We start from the raw sequence: 25,892 nt of genomic DNA, 5'->3' as shown, positions 1-25,892 counted from the left end.
AAACCCTTTTGTTTCTATTTCTACTCTGGACTTATGCTGGGGATAGAGAGAATAAAGACAGAGCCTTATAGATTAGTCTGGTGATGGGCCATGCCTTGTTATGCACGACTTCGCTCCCTTCAAATCCTTTCAGTCGTGGTGGGGAAAAAATGAGATTTCCAGGGAAGTATCCTGAATCTTAAGGATGTGGAAGAATGCAGCTGGTGTAGCACTACAGAAGAGTTTGGGTGAGCAGACTGTCCTGTGGCAGTGTGCAGCAGCCTCGAAGGCCAGATACAGCTACAGAAATGCTGCTCTGTGTTGTCATTTTTGGCAGGCAGCGTCCTTGTCAATATTCATGAGCACTCAGCAGAGGGAGAACCTGTCACCCAGGGGATGTTGCACACTGATGACAACAACCAGGCACAGGTCCTCCAACGTGGACTTAGATTAAGTTCATTTACAGTTGTCACTCCCAGAGAAGGAAAACTGCTAGGCAGGAAAGGACAAGCAGCATTGGTGGTGCAGCCATTCTTCCAGCCAGCTTTTCCACTTTTTGCATCCTGCTTCATAATTGAGTCTTCAAGACTGGGAAAAGTGAAAATTCTGTCTTTTTCAGCAGCTCCAACAAACCTGAAAATTAATCCTTATAATCCTTATATTATGATGCCCCAATGAGAGACCAATTTACCCATGGCCCTTGTGGGAATGTTCTCTCACTCCAGCATGTTGGCATTGGATTGGATTGTTTAGATAAATACTGATTTCATATATAACATTTATATCCAACTAAAATCCACCATGGGAGATTCCTGGTAAGGTCATGGTCTTGTTCATGTACTCTCTTTTAAATTATCCCAGACATTCCTGGCTCTGCCACACAGTCACCACATTCTTGGGGCAGGGATTAAACATTTGCTCAACTTGTTCTGGTTTGTTTTTTTCCTATTATTAATGTTTGAGGAGGTGTGATGCCTTTAAGATCACAAAAGGAGAAGTTATCAAAGGGAAGTGGATGGGTGTCCTTCTAATACCTGACTAGTAGATATCAAGAGATGGGTAGTAAAACTATAATTTCAGAAAGGATAAGACCTTCTCCCTGTGAAACTCCAAAACAGCTCACGAAATGCTACAGGGGAATTTTATTGTTGGGAATCTACATATTCAAATTGGAATTTGGCATGTGGGAGCATTAATTTATCACAGAGGAGAAGATTATTTTCTTTGAAACACATTCAGGATTTAATTCCTGTTCTAGGCAGATGCAACACCTTGGCCTGGATTTTTGTTTGGGTGTTTGTTTTGTAAATATAAATGTCCATCAAAGTAAATCTCATCAGTAGGAAGTGCAGCACAGTGTAAATTGTATTGGAGAGTTTTGGGCAGCTTTGTGGTCACAGTTGCCTAAAGAGTTCAGTATCCTGGGGAAAGAAAATCTCTATTACCTTGAGCAGTTCTGTAAATAGTGGGCATGTTCTATTAAATTTTGCTTTAATGCTCAAAAGAAGTTTATTCCGTGGAATGCTTTTCGTTATTCCTCTTCCATATAAGCACTGCATGTATACCACATATCTGTGGACACATAAATCCTAAATAAGTTCATAAATTGAACCAGGAGATTCAGAGTATTATGCTTTCCAGAGTAAATAGGTTTTTTCTAAAAAAAAAAAAAAAATATTTAACTTTGGCTTTCAGAGCACTGGATGAGATATGCAGCATTGGATACACATTTCCCAGTGCTGGAGGAGCCCAGATTCCACTGAATTTCAGGGGGACCAAACCACTGATTCTGATTAAACTATTTGTGATCTGACTTACTTTCATGGACACATGTCAAATGAGGATATTTGAAAATTAGTCTGTAGAATCTGAATAAGAAAATATTTCCAGTAGCTTCTGATACCTTTGAGCACAGCCTTTCCACGGGCTTAAAATCTCACTATTCTGAGGAAAGCATTGAGGGTAATTTAAGTTTCAGTAAAGAAAGAAGCAGTCTTTTTTTACTTTGAGGGACTATTGCCTGCTTCTTGAGATTATTGAATTTTCATTCCAGTATAGAGAGGAGCAGTATATCGCCAAGATGAAACAGAAAGCTTAATAGGCACTATATCTCTTGATGTTTATAGAAACTTAGCCAACAATCTTAAAATACACTGAATTGGATTCTAAAATACTGACACAAATGAATTAGGAGGAAATGGCTCTTTCAACAGTACTGCTACATGTGCCATTCATAGTTTTAAAACACAACATTATTCTTAATTTTGTTATATTAAATTAGAAATTACATGTGTTGGAGAATAATGGGAAGTCATAAAATCACAGAATAAACTGAGTGGGAAGGGACCCACAAGGAGTATTAAGTCCAGCAATCCCAGCCTGTGTCCAAAGGCTCCTGGAGTCCTGGGAGCTATGACTATTCCCTGGGGAGCCTGGGCAGTGCTCACCACCCTTAGGGGAAGAAGCTTTTCAGAAAAAGAGACTGGCATTTATTTTTTTCAGCAAGAGGCTGCAATAACTGAAGCCTTATAAGCAGCTAGATTACCTACAAAATGAAATCCTAGAGGAAATAAGTATCATTTTCTTAACGTGACAAAGATGTGTTCCACAAAGATCTATTCCACATTTAAAATTGTTAAAGGAAACTGTCACAATTCTGCCTGGGGCCAAGGGGAATTTTCTGTTATTTTTGCAGAGGTTTGGCTGGGTTACATGGTTTTGCTGTCCAGGTGAGTAAGTGGTGTTACTCCTTGTGAGCACTGCAGGTCGGTGCAGAGTACTTGTTATTGTCAGGCACTAGGTGGCCTGCTTGCTAAAACATCCTCATGAAACCTTCTGCAGGCAATTTGCAGAAGCACTGCCTGAAAAATGAGTAAATAAAAATGCATCTTTAATTTCTAATGGAGGCTGAGGCATTTCAACTCGCCAGTGCCAAGTTCCAAACACGTGGAAGTCTGCAGGTGCTGTAACCTACCCAAAACTCAGCACACAATGATTTTGTTCTTGTCTTGCAGACAATATTTAGACAAAAGATCAAAGTTTCCCACTAAAGATGCGATGCTGACCTGTATATTCTCCAAATCATAAGCTCTTTGTTCCTTTGAGGGAAGGTGACAAGTGCAATATAGTACAGCATTTGTTTTAGCACCCTGATGATTTGGTGTGTCGTGCCCAGAAATACAGAAAATATCAGTATTTATAGTTTCTAAAGGGCAAATATAACACTGGTGCTCCAGGAGTTAGTTGTACTCAATCTGATCTACAGAAAAGCAGAATTAGAGCAGCAAGCAAAGCAAGACCTCGCTGGTTTTTGTTGTTTTGGTGTGGTTTGGAGTGGTGGAAGGCTGGACACTGGTCTCTCAGCGTTGCCACCTGAGTCCTGTGCTGGCACAAACCACCTTAACCTGTATTTTTCAGCAATTTTGACATTTTAATTTGTTGCCATGTGACTCTTGTTATTGTCAGTAGATGTGTGGTGATCACTCAGTTTGGGTTTGGATATTGAACTTTAAAAAGTATGTTTTATTTATTTAAAGTGGAATGAAATAATAATTCCAATAATGAGCCTTCATTAAAATATTTTTGCTGTTGAATTGAATAGCTAAAGTGATTAGCTACAGAATGATTTCAATATGATTGTTGAGCTTCTTTATTTCAGGTCAAATACAAGACTAATGAGATGGCTGGGATTGGAAACATCATTTTATCTACCATTGGTAGAATTCTAGAATATTAGTGAAGGTGCAAATTTCTGCTGTTCTGCAGAGACCACATGAGAAGGATGGGCTGAACCCAGGGACGAACATAATCTGCATTACACACAACTCTGTTGTGGTCACCTGCTTGGAAATTTGTCTTGCACACATTTTTCAGCTGAATTCCCCTAATGTCTCTGTTCAACACCAGATAAATGAACAAACAAGAGACAGCTCCATTGCAGTGATTTCTAATTGTACAGAAAGGGCATTGTGTGCCTTGTGTAATTACAGGTTTTATTTTCTCCTGAAATCATAGCAATTAAAACAATTGATTCAGGTAATTGGTCATAGTTTTCTATGACAGGAAAGGTGTTTCAATCTGATATTTGTGTCCTTTATTCCGAGTAAGAGTAGAACACACCAGCAAATATATGGCAGAATATGGTGTGTTCCAAGAAAATGTCTAATTGTTTTTTACTTCCCTCCAAAAAAACGTTGCATCCCAATAGAAGAGGAGCTATAAGAACTTGTTGTTTTGTGATTTGATCAAAAAAGTGTATTCCTCCTTACTGCAGCCAAGTCTGAGTATGAATCTCTTGAATTGATTTCAAAGAAAGCAGAGTTGGCAGGATCCCTCAGGTTACAGAGAACAATTCTCCATTTAAAGCAGTGCAGCATCCATCCGCACTGCACTGAGAAATAAAGTGCCTTCTCAAACTCTGCCAAAAAGAGACAAAAAAATCTGTGATATGTGGCACATACACACTCACACTCACACACAAATTCCTGTCACTGAAGCTTGTAGGAGAAGCAGGGAACAAATTACTGATGCATAGAGGAATATCACTGTGAGATGTCAGACTGCCTATAGGAATTCATCACGCCTGGATATCAGAAAATAGGTGTGATGTACTGCATCACATAAAACACAGCAGAATTTTATTAGGAAAATAGATCTGCAAGCTTTAAGATACTCTTTATGTACTGGTATATTTGAAAAAATCAATATATCTTATAATATTTTACAGTGTACATGGGACCAGCACATGGAGTTGCAGTAGGAATTGTGTCTGCCTTTCAGCACCACAACACTTTAATGCTTCCAGTTTCTATACCTGAATAGAGCTTTGTCTCAGGGAATTTTGCTGTGGTGCATTTAATAGGTATCTTATATTCCACACAACTGGGATCCTAACAGATCTTAGTAACAGAACACCGAATTTTCTTTTCTACACAGGATGTGACTTTTGTAAGTTCTGAGCTTTTATTTTACTGGAAGTCAGTAGGACTCCTGACAGACACATCATCAGGCGTTAAAGATTTGAAATGTTATTATTTTCTCTACTCATTTAATCACAAATCAATATTTCTGCTCCTTATAGCAGTAATTGATGGAGCAGTTAATCTTGTCACTGTTGTTCTTCCATCTTGTGAGACAACATTTAATTATGTCCTTGTGTCACTTGTGTTGATCTTGTTTAAGAGATTCAAAACAACCTCTGCATAGAAAGGAAAACACCAATTTTCTTGGCAGGTCTTGGATTTGGAGGCATAATTAGCTGATGTAAAAGAACTGTCTATCAGTTGTGTTTGCATGACATTTCTATTACAACCCTAATACAAATGTCTAATTTCCAGAAAAAAAACAAAATATCTTTGGTCATTTTTAGTTTACCGAAACAGGCAAAGTAACCAAAATATGAAGCACAAAAAAACTTACAAATGATACAGGATTTTGTACAACCTCATGTTATTAAAAAAAATCTCTGTGTTGTAATTATTTCAGCTAATGGACTGGTTTGTGTTTTGTGGTATTTTTGTACCCTTTTCTGTCTTACAGCTAAATCATAAGCTGTTATCAAGTGGAGAAGTCACTCCATTTTTAGCAAAATTAGTTTTTTCGCTTGGGTTTGTGGAGTAGGAACATGACTTTTACACAAAAGAGAGGAAGAAGGATTTATATCTATTTGAAACTTTAATCATCGCTCACACTGCTCCTTTACATTTCTCCTCATGCAATTTCTTCTTTCGAGAACTAAAATGTGATTTTCTTAAAAAATGTTCTGTGTAGTGTACCGGCAATGATAGAATGCATCAAGGCCCCATGATATTGGGTGGGAAAATGTGCTTCAGTTGGGCTCTCAAAAGCTTCTCCATGAGCATGGTGACCTCCAGGACTCTGATACACACATGCACACTGCTCTCATGATTACTCATACCTTTTGAAGCAGTTTATCCTGTTTATTCTGTGTCAGAAGAAGGAGAATGGATGGGAAATAGCATCCCAAATATTCCAAACTTTTCTCCATTACAAGCATGAGTCTCTGCACATCACTTGTGTCTGGCTTGGCCAACTCAATGGAAATGCAGGTTTCCAGCCAGAAATGTTTTGTCCACCTCAAAGACACTTAATTGTTGGCAGGATTCAGTGAGGAGGCAGGAAAGAAATGCAAAAAACACATTTCCTGTAATTTGAGTAGAGTCTATGAAAGAGCTCCAGTGTCTTTATTAACTTTATGTCTCTGGGCAAAATGTTAAAAAATCAGATTTTTCTGGGCTTGTTAAGCAACAGCTTTACCATGACAGGCTTCAAGAGCATGGCCTGACCTTTGTAATACAATCTAAAATTAAGCATTTAATGCTGACATATAACAGTCTATGCAAATAAAGTTCTGTTGTTGAGGTGTGTAGGCAACTTAACTTTTTGTTTAAGTTAAGGAATTTTATTTCCAGAGTAATAGTTCCAGCAAACTTTGTAAAACCTGGAGAAGACACCAGTAGTTTCAGTGGGCTTTGAATCAATTTAATTGTTGACCAGAACCTCCACTCCTTAAACCATATTTACTATACAGGTAAAACAAAATTTAAAGAATCAGCCCCTGCACATCAAATTTCTGTAGCACATTTTAAAGTACCCTTATAATTCTGTTTTTATCCAATTTTGTGACTCTTTTTGTTGAGTACTTTTTGTACAAGTAGTTTGACTGTGTTTAAGTAGCTGCTTTCTCCTAAATCAAACCAGCTCTGCTCCATCATCTCCATGGGATGATTTAATTTTCAATCCCGTTTTCCAGAATCACTTCAGTGTAGAATTCTCTGTATTTGCCATCTCTGCAGCAGTTTGGGGATCTGTCGGGATGGGAGATGTTTCACCAGAACAGTGGAATGTTCCAGTGTCATTTTGGTTTTTGAGATAACAGAGGAAAAGACTTTACATTTTTGTGACAAAATGATAAAATTAAAGAAGTATTTTTGTTATTTAAAGAAGTATTCCAGATATCCTGACTTAACAAGAATTACAGAATAAAATAGATTTTTTTTTTTCTTTTATGTCATGATTTCTTTAAAAAAGAAAAAATAGGAAATATTTAGGTTTTTTTCTCTTTAGAAATTTTGGTAACAGTTCTCTCTGCTCTCACAAATGGTAAAATAAGAAGTAAATTACTGTGGATTCCTCAGATCTCTGTGTGGAACTGGAGGGGTTGGAAGAAGGCGACTGATTCCTGCTCCTCTGGAATTCATGGAATGTGTGCACCTGGGCTCTTGGCAGAATTGTGTGTTTGGAATAAGCAGGACAATGTAGCACAATATGAACAATAGAACAGCATCCCTGCCCTGATTTCCAGCCACAGAGCAGACACTCTGAAATGTGGATTTTACCAGTGAGAAATGAAAATTACTAACTGGCAGCAAGGCAGTGAAGCAAAATGCATTATGTATGAACCAGGTGATTTTGACAATTGCCATTCCAAAGGATTTGACACAAATGACTGAAATCAGATTGACTTCCATTTGATAACAAATAAAAATGTGTTTTACTTTGGAGTGCATCCAACAGCCACACACGTGGTTTCACACAGTTTCTTCTTGTGGCCCCATATTCTCTGCCACTGGTTCGTAGATGATTTTCCTTTGGTTTGTTTTAGCAGAGATTTAATTTTCAGATTTGAGGCATGAACAGATTTTCAAGTACCAAAACCAGAGCAATTTCCACTTGATCGGTAAAATGTATTCATGTAATACAAACACACAAATAAAATGCAAAGCAAGTGACATTATGAATCATGCCATTAACAACTTGATTGTTTGCAACGTTTTTAGAAGTCAGCCATTGAGTTATAGTGAATATATATTTGAGTTTACAGAGTAATGTAGTTTGGAGTTGTAATGATCTGCAGCTTTGTAGGGGGTTTGGTGTTGGGTTTAGTTTGATTTTTTAGGTGTTTTTTACTCTTTTTTTCCTTTTTCTATTTGTTCAGGCATCCCATTATTTCTTCCTAACAAAATGAAAATAGCCATTAGAGAGATCTTCAGCTGTTTTTTCTAAGATTTCTGTTCTCAACCTTTAGCTTTTATGCAGCTCCAATGAGAAAATGTTCCACTGCTAAAAGCAGGACCATTTCCTAGTGTCACTGGTGTATAAATAAATTTGACACTGCATATTCTCACAGGTCTCTGAAATAATTTACAGGATATTTTTAAAGTATTTCCTGGGTGGCTGCTAGATGCATTTTCCCAAATGTGGACTGTACTTACTCTTGTAGTTAAAAAGGAACTTCAGCTTTAAAGGGATTAATTTGCAACAATTAAAATAAATTACTCCTTATGCCATATATCAATGTGATTGAGTTTAATTTGTTCAGCATGCTCACTGCTTGTTGTGTATTTGTAATTCTGCTCACTCTTTCCAGCCTTTTGATACAAGTTTTAATCAACACTCTTCCTATTAGTTGCCGATTACTATCAGGAATAAAGAATTCTATCTAAGAATTTATCAGTTGCTGTTTTCCACACCTTGGCTGCTTCTTCGTGTGGCTTGAAGAACCTGTGTTTTGGTCAGTAACTTTTTATTTCATCAAGTGAAGAGCATTTCTTACCCCTTGTGATGTAAAAAATAATAAAAAATAACTAAAAATACTCTATTTTTAAATAGAATCAGGAGAGCACACAACTGTAAGCAAGCTCTGCCTCTCACTTACTTAGTTCTTTTGTTGACTTAAATGTGTGGGGTGATGTTTTCTCCTGGTGAAAAGAATTTCCAGTTTCATTATGTTCATCACAGAAGAAAAATCAAATTAAGGAAACCTCATTGAAGTCAATACCATCATGCTCATAAAAAATAGATCAAAGAATGAATCAGTCCCTCAGTGGATTTAGAGTAAAATCATATGAGGGAATGAATTTGAAAGCCCTGATAATATAACAAATTGTCTGTTTCTCTTTGAGGTAGGTCTTTTTCTTTGCGTATGATAATGAAATATCCTGTGTAGGGAGTGGATGCTGTGGATAAATATTGAGGGCTGCAAATAATTTATGTTTGAAACACTATGGAGAGTGACAGTGAGTTCAGGCTGGTTGGTGGCATTTGTGCCTTAAAAAAAATTAGGGGGATTTCTGTCAGGCAGCAGCTTTGTGGTGTTTCTTATTGCCATCAAAACCTATAAAATACCTGTGAATTCTGTACCTTTTTGAAAACCAGACCCATCAAACCCAGCCTGTTCCTTAAATGGCTCCTGGGCCGTGGTGGCAAAGGGGAGACCTCGCTGTGTTCAGTCAGGTCTTGTATTGTAAATGCAGGCAAACCCAATGGGAAGAAATGACAATGTCTGACTCAATTCAGAAGGCTGAATGATTTCTTTATTATCACTGTGCTAAAATACATTAATATGCTATATAAAAGGAAGATACTAAAACTACATACTACTTTCTCTAACTCCATATCTAACTCACAGCTCGTGCCCCTCTCTGAGCCCAGCCCCAGGTGGGTTGGACTGGCCACCAGGCTCAAACAATCCTCACCAGAATCCAACCAAGCAACACCCCAGGGAAACAATTCTCCAAACACATTCCGCATAGGAAAAAACAAGGAGCAGAAATAGAAATTGTTTTCTCTTTCATTTCTCTCTGTGCACCTCTGTGAAAAATCTTGAGAGGGAAAAATGTGTTGTCACAGTCTTGGTTTGTTTATGGCAACCAAAAACACCCCAACCCAACAACCAAAACCTAAAACATTAAAAACTTACAGCATCAAAACTTTCCCACTTCGGGATAAAGCTGAAATCCACATCAGCATGGTCCAAGGAATCAAATCCTGTCAGTGGGCACTTTGGAGGGAGCCCAGTGATGTGGAAGAATTGCAAATAGCTGGCTCGTCAGTGAAATAATGTAATAATCATGGTCTTGAGTGGCAGATGGAGCTGTGTCATGGGGATCTTTTGCTCTGAGAAGCACCATTTTAATACAGGGATTTAAATACTCCTGTTTAAGGAGCCCACGGTGGATTAGCAGCAAATGAAAAGGATATGATATTGAAAAAGTGTGGTGTGCTAGCTAAATTTGTCCAAGTAATTAAAATAGGTTCAGGAATATAAAGATAAGAATGGGAGTGATATTTTCAAGATTTCTTCTCTACTATGATTTTAATAATTGGATATTGATGTAGCTTTAGACTTCAATATTCCTAATTTTTAAAAATTTTATATCTTTTTCTTTGAACTTGATATGGCAGTTACAAAACATCACCACAGCATGTTTCTTCTACTCTACTTCAAATCTGAATCCAAGTATCAAGAAATGGTGCTGTGTTTCTAATCTGGACACCCTTTACAACTTTTCTAAGATCCTCTTAAGGAAGAAATAACAAGTTCCGTAATAAGGTAAAGGCTCAGGTGGGACCAGATGGAGCCTTGTGTATAAGGAACAGATTTAGATTCTACCTTCACATCCTGCTCCATTATGTGGTTGCAGCTTTTATATTCTACTTTTCAAGGTATGATTTGACAGCTGCTAAATGACGAGAATAATGAACAGTGCTAATATTTGAATTACACCATTAATATTTGGTGTATTGGACAAAAAAGCAGGTACTTTTGAGTGCATAGACATCCAGATGAAGAAAAGCAATTTTAAACTTTTTTTCCCCTCCTCCCCTCCATCTTGTCCATCTGGGCCATTTGCCTTCCTAGTTGGGAAGTCAGCAGCACAGACAGCGATGCATTCTCTTGAAAGCTGGGAAAATGGCTTGGCAAGCTTCATGTCACCTTCTGTTAAACAATTTGATTTGTTCTTAATTTTTTATTTTTTTTTTAACCTCTTCAAAAGCGTGAGCGAGTGCTGGAACCCATAAAAAGTCCTTTAGACTTGGGCTGCTCTGTTCAGCCTCCTGGACTTTTGTGTTTGCTGAGTGTTCCAGGCTGGAGCAGCCTGATTTCAGAAATGCCTGGAAGGTGCCTCTTGCTCCTGTTCTGTGCACTGCTGTTGCCATAGTATCCCTATCAGAGCTATGGCACAAATGACAGGCAACGTACAGTTATGGCTTTATAAATAGGATTCTGGAAGAGCAACACTTTCCTCTCAACATAAGATATTTTATTCTATATCCAAGCAGCAAACTTGTGTCACGTTGGGATTTTTTTCTCCTTAAAGGCCTACAGCTCTGGAGCAGAGCTTCAAAACTGTTACTAGAATTATTTCAAAAGAAAAAAAAAACCACAATTAAAAAAAAAAATGTATTGTACAGAAGTTCAAGCATTTAAAATAATTGTTGGTTGTTTTTTCCTGCTAAACTAACACTGTCTATTACATGTCTGTACCCTTTTGTCACTGAGGAAAATCTGTGACAGCAAAAGTCACCACAAAATTCACGCTAGCATTTATCTAACGTGGTTTATAAGTGTGCCGTGCTGTTTTTTCACGCTTTGAAGTATTTTCTTTACTATGACACAAGAAGAATTTCAACAGCCTCAAACTTGGTTTATAGTGAGTAAAAGTATGCATGAGAATGCAATGCCAAGTTCCACCCTGCAGTTTTCCTTACAAAACTCTTTGAGTCCTGCTGTTGTTATTTTATAATCCCTGGAAACTCCACTGCAGATGAAACTGGGGTTAAAGGCTTATAATTTAGTTTGAATATAAAGTATCTCCTGGCATGATCTCAACTTTCAGAACTGATTCAGGAATATTGTTGATGAACTCTCTAGATTGTTCAATTTATGTACTCATTCTCATATTGCTTTAAAAATTATTTAATGCATTTATTTGGATGATTTATATACCTGTTTATACAATATTTTTACATCATTATCATTTATAAGCAATACTTTCATCAGCATTGCCATATAAGAATTTGGGATAGAGGTGAGGATTTGGTTTATATTTATGGTTGGTGTTGGGTTTTTTCCTTTCCTACCCTCAGAAATGTAAATTTAAATTATTATTCATTAAACATCAGGATTTGAAGGGTATTATAACCCTGTTGTGTTATTTTTCATTTTAATTTGTAATAGAGAGGAAGAAGTAGCAAAATAATTCCTTCTAGTATGCAGAAAACATGCAACCATTCTCATTTTTCTTTTTTTTTTTTTTTTTTTTTAGGGAAGCATTTAAATAGAAACCTTTTACTGTAACCTATACATTTTTATTTGTGTTTTCCATAGGAAACAATGTAAATGCATTTATTTCAGTAATAATGGATGCAAAGATGTGCTTTCCTGAAATAAAGTCTCTCTGCAGGTCAAATGTACGTGGGCAATGGCTTCAGTGGGATGACAATTGCTGGAGCTGCAGTTAAAGAGATGCAGTTTATAAATCAAATAATAAGTTATAAATATATTTACATTATTTATTGTATATCTATAATAGATCTGTATAATATATTTTTACAATATAATATTAAATATATATTATACATTATATATTTATATTACATAATGAGTTAATAAAGCAAATAATAATCAAGTAATAAATCAAATTATAACAGCCAAACTAATCCACTTGTACAGTATCACCAAGTCATTCACTGGGCTCACACTGCTACCATGGTGTTACCATAATGGTCATCAGGAGCTGCTGCTGATTTTCTAATTTGCATATTTAGAATGTGATGTTTTAATGTTTTATAGAAGGCTGTTGGTCCATTGCTTCACTCTGGGCACCTGGCTGGTGCTGCTCTGGGTGCTGTGAATCCCTGAAGTCCAGTGATAAATCAGGGAATTCCTGAAATGCCATCCCCTTGTCAGCCATCCCAGGATCACTGAATTACTCAGGGAGCAAAGCCTTTTTCCTTAAGTGGGGACTTGCAGCACTTTTATTTCATGTATAATCATGAAAATGGTGTTGTTTTCTCCTTTGGTGCAATCATGAAGCCAGAAAATCATGAAGTCAAACAAAGCTGCCCAGTTGGTGCTGACCTGGGGATCCACCTTGCAGATGGAGTTGGAATGTTCTGTGTCTGTCACTGCCTTCCAACCCAAAGCAGTTTGCAGTGTTTAAATAGAAATATTAATTGTTCCTGACCTGTTTCACTGCAAAATCAAAGCTTTAGTCTAAATTTCCCTGCAAGTGGCACTGCTGAAGGCAGTAACTAACAGGCAGAGGCAATTACTGGCACCAGGGATTTCTTCAACCACTGCAACTTGATCTGCAGAAGTAAATCAATCTTTGCTATGACAGGGAGAATAAAATGAGAAGAGACAGGAAACAGAATTACACTTTTACCTGCACAGTAAGAAGAATGTAGATGTGTTGGCACATATTTGAAACAGATGCTAACCTAAGATTTCATTTACAAGAAAACTCACTTTACATGGAACTCTTGAACATTTACCTTAGAGAAATGCTATCCCAGCAGATCCTAAATTTTCGGAATGGCAGAATTATGTGAAGATTAGGCACATATTCTATACATGGAGTTCAAGAGAGTGATTTATCTTTGAAAAATTCTTGGCTGAAGGCTGTATGCAGCTGCACAGATACCTGTGTGTACCTGAAAATCCTCCTATTCCACTTCCATCTTTCTCGAGGCTGTTAAGACCCTCAAGGCAAGAATATATTGTTATTCAGAAACCAGCTTGGAAAGTATATAGATTTTTACAACAGGTTTGTATCTCCTCCTAAAGGTGGTGGTGTTCCAGAGTACTGTGAACAGGCATCACCAAATTTAAAATTGTACAAAATTTCTTGCAATTCACTAGACAGATTTCCACACATTGTTGGCTGAAGCTTACCAGACTCCATTTGGATAATAACATTTTCTTGCCAGTTTAAGCTCCTGAATTAAAAATATCCAGATTTCTTTGTTGTTGTTAACAAACATTACATAATTATGTCAGTGCAAAACTTAGGGGGAGAATTAAGACAAGTGTTCTTCTATTCCCATATCTAAGCAAGAGGTATAAAAAGATCTGGTTCTCAGCAGATGGTTGCTTGCAAACTTCTTGCCTACTTTTTTCTTAGGAAACAGGAAAAAATGAGGACAATGTGGCAGAGAGATCAAAGGAAGACATTTTCCTGAGGAGCAAAGGAAAATCTCATGCTGGAAATAGGGGATTCCTGTACTTATTTCTTCATTTAACATGATCCAGCCCTAAAATTCTTACCTTAGTATTCAGTTAAGAGTTTCAAGTAAAAAGTTGTGCAAGAAATTTTATACATATTTAGGAAGGATGGAGTCAAATGTGACTTCACTGTTGCTATAGGACACGTGAAGGCACGATGTGAGCCGCTGCTATTGCAAGGTGAAAAAGAGGAAGTTTATTTTCTGACTCCAGCATTTATACTTTTCCAAAGGTGACAGTGGATTGGAGGGTGAATGTGCCATCTCTCCAATGACATTGGACAAACTACCAGTACATCAAATTTCTCTGCCTCTATGGAGGAATGCAAAACAATAGATTGTTTACAGAAAGTTGTGTGAGAAAGTTCTCTACAAGAATATAAACTCAGAAAGCTTTAAAAAATTTTAAGAATCAGGGTAACACTTCACTAATGAGGCTTTCAATCAGTTCACATTGTTGTAGCAGGAAAGGAGCTCCTTTAGCTCTTATCTCTTTGGGAACACAATATTCTCTGACTTTTAAAGGCTTTTCCTCTCCCTTTTCCCAGCTACTCCTGGCGTTCTACACGAATACTCATTAGTCATTCTGGAGATGGACTTGCTGTCTGGAACCTACCTCTTGGCAGTCCTGTTGGCCTGCATCGTGTTCCAATCTGGCGCCCAGGAGAAGAATTACACCGTGCGGGAAGAGCTGCCGGAAAATGTCCTCATTGGCAACCTGCTCAAGGATCTCAACCTAACGCTGGACCCCGACGTGCCCCTGTCCTCCCCGCTGCAGTTCAAGCTCGTCTACAAGACCGGGGACGTGCCCCTGGTGAGGGTGGAGGAGAACACCGGGGAGATCTTCACGGCTGCCAACCGCATCGACCGCGAGAAGCTGTGCGCCGGCATCTTCAGCGAGAACCGCTGCTTCTACGAGGTGGAGGTGGCCGTGCTGCCCGACGAGGTCTTCAGACTGGTCAAGATCAGGTTCCTGATCGAGGATATAAATGACAACGCCCCCCTTTTCCCCTCGACAGTTATTAACATCTCTATCCCTGAGAACACGGCCATTAATTCCCGCTATTCCGTCCCGTCTGCCATCGACCCGGACATCGGCGTGAACGGAATCCAGCATTATGAGCTCCTCAAGGTGGGTTTCTTTCATCCTTCTCCGTTGCTATGTGTGTCACTGTCCTCCCACAAGTGTTGCCAGTCCTCGCCAACCCGTCAGAAACCCCAAGCTGTGTGCTGCACGCAGTCACAGGCAGCCAAAGCTGTGAACTGCAGTTGTGGTGGGGTGCAGGTCCGTGTGAGAGTGTGAATCCACAGCCCTGAGTGCGTTCTGTGCATCCCATCCCCGCTCCGTGGGAAGCTGTTTATGTGCCTGTGTAACAGTGTGAGGAAACATCCCCACCTCCATGAGCTCTGCACCAGCATTCAGTGTTTGTACACTTTGGCTGACAGTCTTCCTGGACCATTAAATACATGTCCTTATTGCCCCTGACACGACAGTGCCAAGCGCAGAAATGTTCTGTGCTGGGTTTATGCCCCTGTTTTTATGGAGACATTCTTTATTCATGCCTCTCCTGCACTACTGATGTACTGGAGCAGTAGAACTTGGCCCAGAAGTTGATGTGATGCTCAGCTGTGTATTGATGAGCTTTTCCAGAGGGAAGGAGTCTGTTTGTCAGAGCAGCTTTGTAATGTCTGGGCAGGAGCAGCTCCAAATGTGCAAGGAGAGCAGTGCCAGTGACCTTGTAAGAGCAGATATTTCAAATTCTTGCTGCTTTTATTCCTTCTAGCAACTAACAGGGGAACTGGGATTAGGGAACGGAAGAATAACATAAACATGTGATGTTTATATAAACAAGAGTGTGTGATTGCTAAATAAAAGATCACTTTCGTTTGAGCTTACTGAAACAAACTTAACAGGAAAGAAACTTACCCTGAAATGTTGTGGGGGAAGCTGAAATTGCTCTCAGTTCCTTTGATTTGGAAGAGGGAACTATTTTGTGGTTTGGCTGCTTAGCCAGCAATCTGACCCTCCTTACTGCCAGAAGAATATAGATTATATTATCCAATATATTGCTTGACTGACTGGATAGCTGATATTTGCTGATACCAGTACATACGAGCAATTTAATAAAAAATAAAGCTCTGCCTTTTTTTAGCTCTTTTAAATTGCTTGGAAGTAATTGTGGCAGTGTGGGTGCTAAGGAGTGATAAAGACATAACAATCTCTTTCAGGAAACTGCATCCCACTGGGCATTTCTGGCCAGCTATCAAAAAAAAAAAAAAATGTATGTATAAAAGATCCCACACCTATCTGTCTGCTCTCATGGAATTTAAAACTTTCCAAGATGTTTGAAGTCTTTGCTGTAAGCTCTTTAAAACTTTTCATAGGTTATAGGAGAGCAGGTATATCTACATATGTGGATTTTGTTTGGGTTTTTTTAGCTAGGCAAGCAGAAGCACCCAGTAGGGCAGAGTGCTTTTTATGTGGCATATTCAATGAGGTTTTGGGGAATGAATAATAGCATATTAAATAAATAACAGTAAGGAGTAGAAAATAATGAAAAAGCCAGGGTTATAAACAAAATGGGGCAAAATAATACCCAGTCTTAACAGAGAAATGTGAGTTATCTGACAGAAAAGTGCTGTTAGAAAGCTGCAGAAAGTGGCAAAATCAGAGTTCCTGGCCTGATGAGCAACAGTTCAGATGCCCACAATAACAGTCTTGTTCTGTGAGCTTATGTGTGGCCTGTGCATTCAGAGGGAGAATGCACCAGATCAGCAGGGTGGGAGCACATTTGTGTCACACGAGTGGGAGCTCATCTGAAACCCAGCCTGCAGCTCTGCCCAGGACACAGGGCTTGGCTGGAGATGCAGGGCAACAGGAAAGGGTCTGCCTGAGAGAGCTTCCACCAAGCACATCAAATTATTTCATTTTTAATTAGGGAAAAAAACAGAATAAAAAAGGACGTGTTACGTGTTTATTCAAGTGTCTCTGAAAAAACTGCTTCTGCCACATAATGGAAAGGAAGGTGGTGAGGTTGAACACACACTGGTATGGGCTGGAAGTTCTGAAATCTTGTGCTGCATGTGCTGCAAACAAAGTAATTTGTGAAATCACAGCCCTATAGGCAGATCTTCTGAAAGAATTAATTGCATTTTTCTCTTGAATGCCTGTTGATCAGGTGTTTTTTGAATTATGGATCTGCCGCCTTTAAATGAGCCAGCAATTTCACATACCTTGGAAATGACCTGTAAAAACCAAAAGGAAGTTTCTGACAGCCAGACACCATTTGGAATAGTATTTCCAGATGTTATTCTACTGGTAATTTTCAGAATGTTAATATCAATCAAAAAATGGATTAAAAAGAAAACCAACCCAAACAGTAGAAATAAAAGATTCTGGTGAGCAGTCAGGAAATACAGCCAGTATTTCTTACAGCAGGGGAGGTCCAGGAAGATAATTAGAGAGATTAAGCACCTTTCCTATGAGGAAAGGGTGAAAAAATTTGGATTCTTCAGCCTGGAGAAAAGAAGCTCCAGTGACCTTATTGAGGCCTTTCAGTACCTGGAGGGGCTGCAAGAGGAATTTTGGACAAGGTCTGGAGAGACAGGACTGGGGGAGAGGTTTTGTTCTGACAGAAAGTCAATTTAAATTGGATATTGGGAAGAAATCCTTCCCTGTGAGGGTGGCACAGAGAAGCCCCTGGATCCCTGAAGGTGTCCAAGGATGGGGCTTGGAGCAGCCTGGGACAGTGGAAGGTGTCCCTGCCATGGCAGGGGGTGGAACCAGGGGATTTTTAGGGTTCCTTCCAATGCAAACCACCTTGGGGTTTGTGATATCCAGAGAAGGGGAAGGCTGTGGGGATGGGGAAGGGAAGGAAGAGTGGGCAGTGCTGGAGCTCCAGGAGGAGGTGGCAGGACCGGCACACGCTGCCTTTCCTCCCCAGATGAGCTCTGTGCAGAGCCCTGCTCTGCCTCTTGCTGGGGGCTCTGAATGTGCTGAGATCTTCGGGAATGTTGATTTTCCTTCCTTTTACAGGCAGCACACAGAGGGGACTGCAGCACAGGGAACGGAGCAGCATGGCCTAGCAGGGCTAGAGTTTTAGGAAGGAATTTTGGGAAGCACCTGGTAGAACGTGGGTGGGCAGGGCAGCTTGGAGGTGGCAGAGGAGTGGGGGGTGGTGGGATGTGGAAATTCACTTCATAGAAGCAGAAAAGATGATGTTTTAGTGAAGGTGCAGCAACAGAGTGAAATGCTCTGTATTTTGGACAGAAAGGAATCAAAAATTGACAAATTGTGAAATGAAGAGAAAGATTTTCAGTTGTAGTTGGCTTTTGACACGAACTCAGCCAAGATTTTCTCATTGCCGGTGTGAAGCCAGGCCTATTTTGCCTGAAAATATGTAGATAGAGACTTTGTCTATAAAGAATTCTAAAAAATAGGGAACTTCTCAGTAGGAACTCAGCTGACCCCCTGATAGGTATTTAACACATTTTCAGCACCTCTGTAGCTTTTGGGAAGGTAACAGTCATGTGTTATAATATTTCCTCACTTTGTTACACTTGCCTTCCTGCCCCTCTCACCGGCTGTGGAAAAGTTTGCATATCAATTTTGTATTTGGTTTCCTTTGCAAACTAGATAAGAAATTATAAAGTCTTTAAATTAAATTACACTTCTTTTTTTTTTTTTTCTTTTTCTTCTTATTTTTTAAAAAATATTATTTTCTCATTAAAACCCCTTAAAACAGCAGAAAACAAAACTTTGCAAAGAAATATGTCCTTGTATTTTGGATTCAGTGGAAGCTTCGTAAAGCAGGATTTGATTTATTTAAAACAAGACAGTGCTTTAATTACCACACTGATTAACACTAATTTTTTGCCTGCCTGCCTTTTACCAAGGTGTACCTGAATAGAAAATAACTTCTTTATATGTAACTGATTCATGGTGCCTCATCCTCAGAACTTTCTGTGGCTCTGATTTTCTCCACCCTGTTTGAAACACATGAACTCTAAAAAGGCAACAGTTTTGCTGTTAATAGAAAGAGGAGACAGTCATGCAGAGCTTCTTGCTGTTCCCAAAGCTGCTGTGCATGGCATTATAAAAGATTGTGTTTCTCTGCTGAGATGCCCCAAGGTGACCATAGAGGGAGTGACATTAAGGTTTCACATGATAAACAGTGTTTGCTGTGAACGAGGGGAGGAGGGAGAACTTAGATATTATTTAACAATAGAAGAAAAATTCATTTGGGATGAGAAATAGCTGGGCTGGGGAAGAGGATGGCATAACACTGATGGTGGGAGCTGGTAGGTGCAGCTAAGACAAGAAATAAATGGCCAGATGGAAACCCAACCATTTTTGTCTCAGCTGAGATAACTACTGTAAGTATAAATGGGGAATGATAGGGAAAAAAGAGCTGGGCATTCATAAATAGAAGTGGTTTGTGAAAACAGTGGGATGCAAGAGCAAATTGTGCATTGAAACCTTGATAAACAGTGATTTCTGATTGGGGATGAAGCTAAAAATCCTAATGTTCTGTTTTAACCCAGGGGGCAGCCCAGCCTACAGGGTTTTGTTCACCTCCTCAGGGCAGTCCCATTGTTTACAGACTGCCATAAAATGTTCATTGTGTGGGGCAGTGCCACCACGCTGCCATAAATACTGCTTGCTGTTGTTGATTACACTGTTCCAGCACACTTACATCTGAGCTCAAGGCAAGCTGATATTTAGTATTACCTATTAATACACTTCATATTTATAGGTGCCACAGGCCTCTGCTTTGACTGCAAAGATTTTAGTGTGAAGCATTTCTTTGTTCTCCTAGATGTTATAAAGGCCAGCTGGCTCAGAACAGGCTTTGCATTGAAAAGAACTCTCACAAGTGCATGTTTTAAATAATATTTTAATAAATTGATTGCTTAGCATTTCTTGTCAGCTAGGTAGACCATGTACACTAGAAGTTGCAGAGGTGAAACAGGAACATTTTCTTCTGTGAGCTGATCCTGCATGCTAATATTTTCTTCCTTTAATCCTTTGCAGTCTGGGGGAAATTAGATTGGTGTTGCTGTTCCATTACTCTTACCTGCTACAGTAATGTTGCTGTATTTACTATCAGAAGCAGCTGGTGCATCCCTTCTAGAATAATATGATAATCTCTTTGTAGCTGTCAGTGCATACCTCTGTAGTCTGACAAAATAGATTCCTGCTCAGCCTTGCCTCTGATGAGGAGAGTTTCATCTCGCTGCTCTAGATCATCTTTGTGATGCCTTTCAATAGAAGATATCCCCTTTTTCTGATACAGTTTGTCAATTCCATGACCCATGGAAGATGGAAATCACAGCTCTTCATCATACTTCAAGCATCATATTTCATGTTTGCAACTGGTTATTTCTGAGCCTCGCAGCAGTCTTGGGTCAAGTAACTCATATCACTGTCAAGATCAAGAGTGTTTTATGTAGAAATAAGTCTAGGAAGGTAGTTGGAATTATGGACTGGGTCTAGATTTGTATTTAAATGTGTATCAGAAAGTCATATTAATGAAATCTTTGTTGATAATCCTGTGGTAAGCAGGGATACAAATGTAAAAGTCAAAAGCTGTGAGAGTGGAGGAGGCCAGCAACCTTCCTCTGGTCTCTTTGTTTTTAATGCTGCACCTGCACATGTTTTTAATGTGCTGGGGCTCAGTGCACAGAGAAAAAACAAGACAGAATGGTTGATGTCCCTGCAAACTCAGTGCACAGTGACACAAACTTTGATTTTCTCATCACCAGGTCATCCTCGCTGCCCCAAACACGAGCTGCCTGGACCTCTCCTTCCTGTCCTTTTCTGGGCTGTCATTCCACCCAGTGGGAGCCAAGGCAGCCCCCCTCCCCTGCCCTCCCAAACCATGTCCCATGGTTTAATTCCCACACTGGAATTAATGTGGATTAAATGAACGTGGGTGATCCTCTGGGAGGGCTTTGGCAGCATCACAGGGCAGGGCAGTGCTTTACTGGCCCTTTCAGGAGGTCACAGGAAGCCTGGGGTGGTTATTGCCAACATCTGCAGTCTGTGCAAAATCTGCCAACACAGAGCTTGTTTTCTGCTTGTAAACAGATATTTACAAATATTGCCAGGTCTTACTGAATATTGTAGTTAAACACTAATACAAATAAGGAATTTCAACATAATTTTTCTTTCTTTTTCTACTAATCAAAAACTATTTGTGAATTTTTTGTAACCCTCTAATAGCAAAATATTCTTGCACTTTCTGATTTTTTTTTTTTATTGGCAACCCTTTCTAGTAATTGTGTAAGAGAAATATTGCTGATAGGACAATGGCTATTCAAGATTCTGAGACATATATATTCAGGAAAATGAGTGATTCAGATAGGAGACCTCTTGACTTCCTCATAGACAAGAACAAGATTTTTTCATGATTTCTCTCTTCTCATTCAGGAAACATTAGTTGTTCAGTGATATTTCAAGACTAATTGCTACAAAAATGAAATTACACTCATATTGATGTTACAGATAACAACAAGAGTACTCAGGTGCCTGAGACTGAGAAATTATGTACAACCAGATCCCTGATCTGACAGTGCTTATAGACAAGGTGAAAAATGTTGAAAAAGCATTTGAGAGTTGTTTATTTTTTAATTATTTTGGGTTTCTTTTCCTTCTCGCTGTCATGTGGCTTAGACTAAAATTTTAAGTTTCTGCTTGGAGAGGGGATGGTTTGTTTTTCTTGTTTCACAATCCTCTGGAAAAAGTCAAACCCCAGCTGGGTGTGATGGTGTGCAGCTGCTTTGGCAGAGGGGTTGGGGCAGATGATCTCCAGAGGTCCCTTCCCACCCACCCCTCTGTGGCTCCTCAGCACCATTTGCAGCCCAGGCTGACTCCCACCCTCATGGGATTAAACTACAGACTTTGGGGGTCAGTACTGTTTCTTCTTTCCCATTTTGTGTGCCAGCATAGAAAGGGAACTTAATGAATTTAGGGAACTCAAAAATAGGTTTAGGATGTTTTTTTTTGCTTTGGAGTTGAGCTCCAGTCAAGCTCTAAGGCCACTCTCTAGTGCTGGTAATTTAATAAATAGGGAGAGTTGGACATGTTGTCTTTGCAAGGTAATTTTTAGCTGCCCTTTAAAAGAGAGGCTTCTTTTAGGCCAGACAGGCTGTCTTTTGAGTGGTACTTTTGTCCTGAGTCCACAGTGGGGGAATAGGTCAGACCCAAAACATCTTTCCCTTTTTCACTTGTTGATAGAAATTCAGTGTTTTGGTTAAAGTTAACACATGCTCATTTTTTTTTACATGGATGGTTCCCCCTGCATGCTTTTCTCCTGAGATGTGTTTAATTACCATCCGAAGTTTTTACATCATCTTTGCAAAATAAGTCTGTTTTCATTATTTTATGAAATACTTATTTTTAGCTGTAGCTGAAAATCCACCTTCTTCCAAATCCTCCACCCCGTTCGCTCATTCTTGCGATCCAAAATACCAAAGTTTATGATTCTTTAGGAAAGATTTTGTGCTAGAATAAAAATACTTCTAGAATAAAAATACTGCTAGAATGAAAATACTGCTAGAATAAAAATACTGCTAGAATAAAAATACTGCCCAGTGGTAACTTTTCCAGAGAGATCTGGACAGACAAGTGGTCATCTGTGAGCATTATTTTGAAAAAAAAGTCACTGGGTCTGAGCTTTAAAAGGGAAAACTGATTTGCATTCCTGCAGCTGTGGCTTGGTGTCAGGGAGGAGATAAAAGTCTGCTCCTGACTGGTGGTAGTGAGTCAGGAGTCAAGGTAATTGCCTCTTGTTGGTTGATACAAGGCTCCTTTAGGGTGGTTTATGGCACGATTGCTGTAAAACTGTCAGCTCCCCTTAGCCTGACGTCCCCTGGGGGATTGACTGAGGACTGGAGGAGAAAGTCTTGCTTCAGGCACAGCAAGTTCAGCGAGTTAGGGTGAGGGACAAGTTGGTGTCTCTTTCTGCATCCCAGGCTCTGATTTTCACCCGAGCTGTCAGGGGACAATCATACATAACTGAGCGTGTTTGGGAGTGGGGAGGATGATGGACTCGGGCTGCGAGGCACCGATCTGTCAAACGCAGAGCTCCACTTCATCTGTCTCGGCTGAACATCATCGTTTGCTCATGTCCAGACACATCACTTTTAGCTCCCATGTGCTTTCTGAGCTCACAGGGCTCAGCATTTGCTTACACAGTCCGTGTGTGTGGCAGCACAAAGGAAGGAGCATTTTCCCAACAGCCAGCGAGGAAACAATTATTTTAATTTATAAGAAATTGCTAATTACATGATCTATCCTGCTCTCTACTGACAACCCCAGTAAAAGCACTAAATACCCCTTCTAAATGGAATATGCTCTGGTTTGCATAGATGACTGATGTTGGAACTGCAAACCTGCAGTGACACATGAAGTTACAAAAGGTAATAAAAGTGCTGTCAGGACCAATTATGCTGCACCCTTAATTTTTCCCACTGTCTCAAAATCTACCATATTTAAAGCTGTCATATTTTTGTACATCACAAAAGAAAGAGGTAGGAGCCTTTTTTCAAATGCCATAGCAGTATTGCCATGGTGTTGGGGCATTATTTTAACATATTCAGTGTGTTTATCTGTGAAGAGAGTTGCCTGTCTTTGGCCCTTATTTTTTATTTAAAGAATGGCCTGACACAGGTGTCTGAATTTCAGGCCATTTATTTATAAATTATGTTAGTGTATCTGCTTGATACACTGGTCATCTTGTATACAATAGCATTTAAACTTTTTCTGGTAATTTTTGTAGTTAAGTCAACAATAGATGTCACCATCCAGGCAAGAAACATTTTAAAGACCATTATTTTTTTTGACCAAAATAAAAACAATTGTGACAAGTTCTTCAAGAGTATCAGCTAATGGTTACTGTATGTACTGTGAAAGTTCTTTGGATCCACTATAATTCTTGTTTCAGAATAACTTTGCAAGGATTACTTTTCTCTGCTTCCTTCACTTATTGTAATGGAGGCATCAATACATGGCCGACTTGTATTTTGGATGGCTGTCATGAGAAACTTTGAGTTAGATTTACAGCAGATCCTAATATTATTCTGATCATTAAAAATTCCAAGTTTTTAAGGAATAGCTGTCTTTCTTCATGTGTACTTATGAGGTTGTCAAAAAAAGAAAAGAAAAATAAAAGGTGAATATTACCTGCAAAAGATTTTTCTTTTGTCCAACTCGCCTTTCTAATACTCACTTTTCATCCTATCTAGGGGGAATGAAGATTTGAAAATTTCCAATTCTTAGGATATGTTTTGAGAGTAGAACTAGTTTCAGTTTTTCATTATTTAAGTTGTCATAAAATATGCAATTAAAATATTAAAGTAACTTTTATAATAATAATATGTTCTTGACTTTATATTTACTTTAGGCTTTCTAATATTGGACTTTAGTAATAAAGATTTAAATATCCTAGCTGGTTTTTCCCCAGATACACTGTATAGAACAGTTCCTTCCATTTAAGAAGAAAAGCTATCAAGGAATATATTTAAATCAAGTATCAGCTACGGTTCGTGGCACTTGACTGCATTAGTACAGTTATTTTTATTCCTGAAGGAAAGGTGTATTGCAAAATAATTTATATTCTCTAACCCAGAAACATAATTGGTCTGAACACTTAAGTCCCGTGGAGCTTTTGAAGCTGGGACATGGAGCAAAGACTGTTTCAGACAATTCTGAAGAAACAAAAAGAAACATTGCTAGAAGAAATGAATTCTGAGTCATCAGCTCTCAGTATTGAAATACATTTTTTCCTCTCATTGTGCTGTAATTGCTGGCTCTATTAATGTGAAGTGTTCTTGCTTTGGTTATTGCTGATGTTCCAAAGTCGAATAATTGTAGTTTTTTTTCTGTGCTTTTTCAAGCAAATTTACATTTTCTGGGTTTTTTTTCCCCTCTTCTTTTTCTTTTGAGTCAGGATATTCCTCTGTGCTTTTCAGACTGGGATATTATATGGCTTTTTCACTGGGAGAATACATTTTCCTTTTTAACCTAACCCCAGCCATATAATTTTCATCCGCATTTCCATTAGGGTTTTTCAAGATAATTTATTGCAGCAGATTTAAAGGTATAAACAAAGGAGTAACTTCTATTTTGTTCCTCATCCTCTTTCCCATCTAATAGCAAAAATAGTACTCTGGCACTTACACATGACTTTTTTGTCAATTAGTTTTTGTTGGGAAAGCCAAGAACTATTGTGAATACCATAATTTGAAAGTCAGTCTTAAAAACAGAGCCTAAAATAGAACACTGATAGAACTTTCCAATCACCTTTTATTGTTTTACAACAGATGGTTTCACACTTTTACTGTTTTACATAAATAAAGTATTCATCCATGATGAATATCCAAGATACTTACAGTGCTCATACATTATCAGAACTCGAATGAGTTCCTGGAAGTTTCCTGGAACTGCTGCTTCTTTGTAAGATTCTACATTAATGCTGATTTCTAAATTCTGAGGTAGTCCATCCCTTCCCTCATAAAAACCTTTCATTTGAATAATTCAAACCTTCAACTGCCAGCATCATCCAGAGCTTGGCAATGAAGTTCAGTGCCTAAGTGGACCTTTGGCAAAGCTAAGGAGAAAAACCTGTTAGTGTGTGTGTGTGTCTGTTTTAATATCTGTTTTAATATCTGCTTCTGAGATTTTTATTTTCTGGTTTTTGAAGTGCATTATGTGAAGATGTTGTGACCTTTGCTGGACACCTTAATTTATCATCTGAACTAGACTTTGGTTTTCTTTGCTTGTCTCTGTTTCTAAAGCCTGCAGCTTCCTCACGAGGGGAAGAGGAGGGGCAGGCACTGATTTCTGGGCTGACCCAAATATGGCCTGGCAGGATAAAACT

At 38.9% G+C, this 25,892-nt stretch overlaps 1 protein-coding gene across 6 annotated transcripts in view; it reads left to right on the top strand.

The window, feature by feature from the left end:
- The window catches only part of PCDH11X (protocadherin 11 X-linked), a 434,383-nt gene that overhangs the window by 29,069 nt on the left and 379,422 nt on the right, over positions 1-25,892 (top strand). For all 6 annotated transcript variants that reach the window (XM_077786474.1, XM_077786472.1, XM_077786473.1 and 3 more), the window contains exon 2: positions 14,559-15,142. In XM_077786474.1, the coding sequence (XP_077642600.1) occupies positions 14,603-15,142 (540 nt within the window). In that variant the 5' untranslated portion in view covers positions 14,559-14,602. The remainder of the gene's footprint in view (positions 1-14,558; positions 15,143-25,892) is intronic.

This window comes from Lonchura striata, chromosome 14 (genome assembly GCF_046129695.1).
Source record: "Lonchura striata isolate bLonStr1 chromosome 14, bLonStr1.mat, whole genome shotgun sequence".
NCBI lineage: Eukaryota > Metazoa > Chordata > Aves > Passeriformes > Estrildidae > Lonchura > Lonchura striata.
Note: the sequence above shows the minus strand (reverse complement) of the source record. Positions and strands in the feature narration are given on the sequence as shown.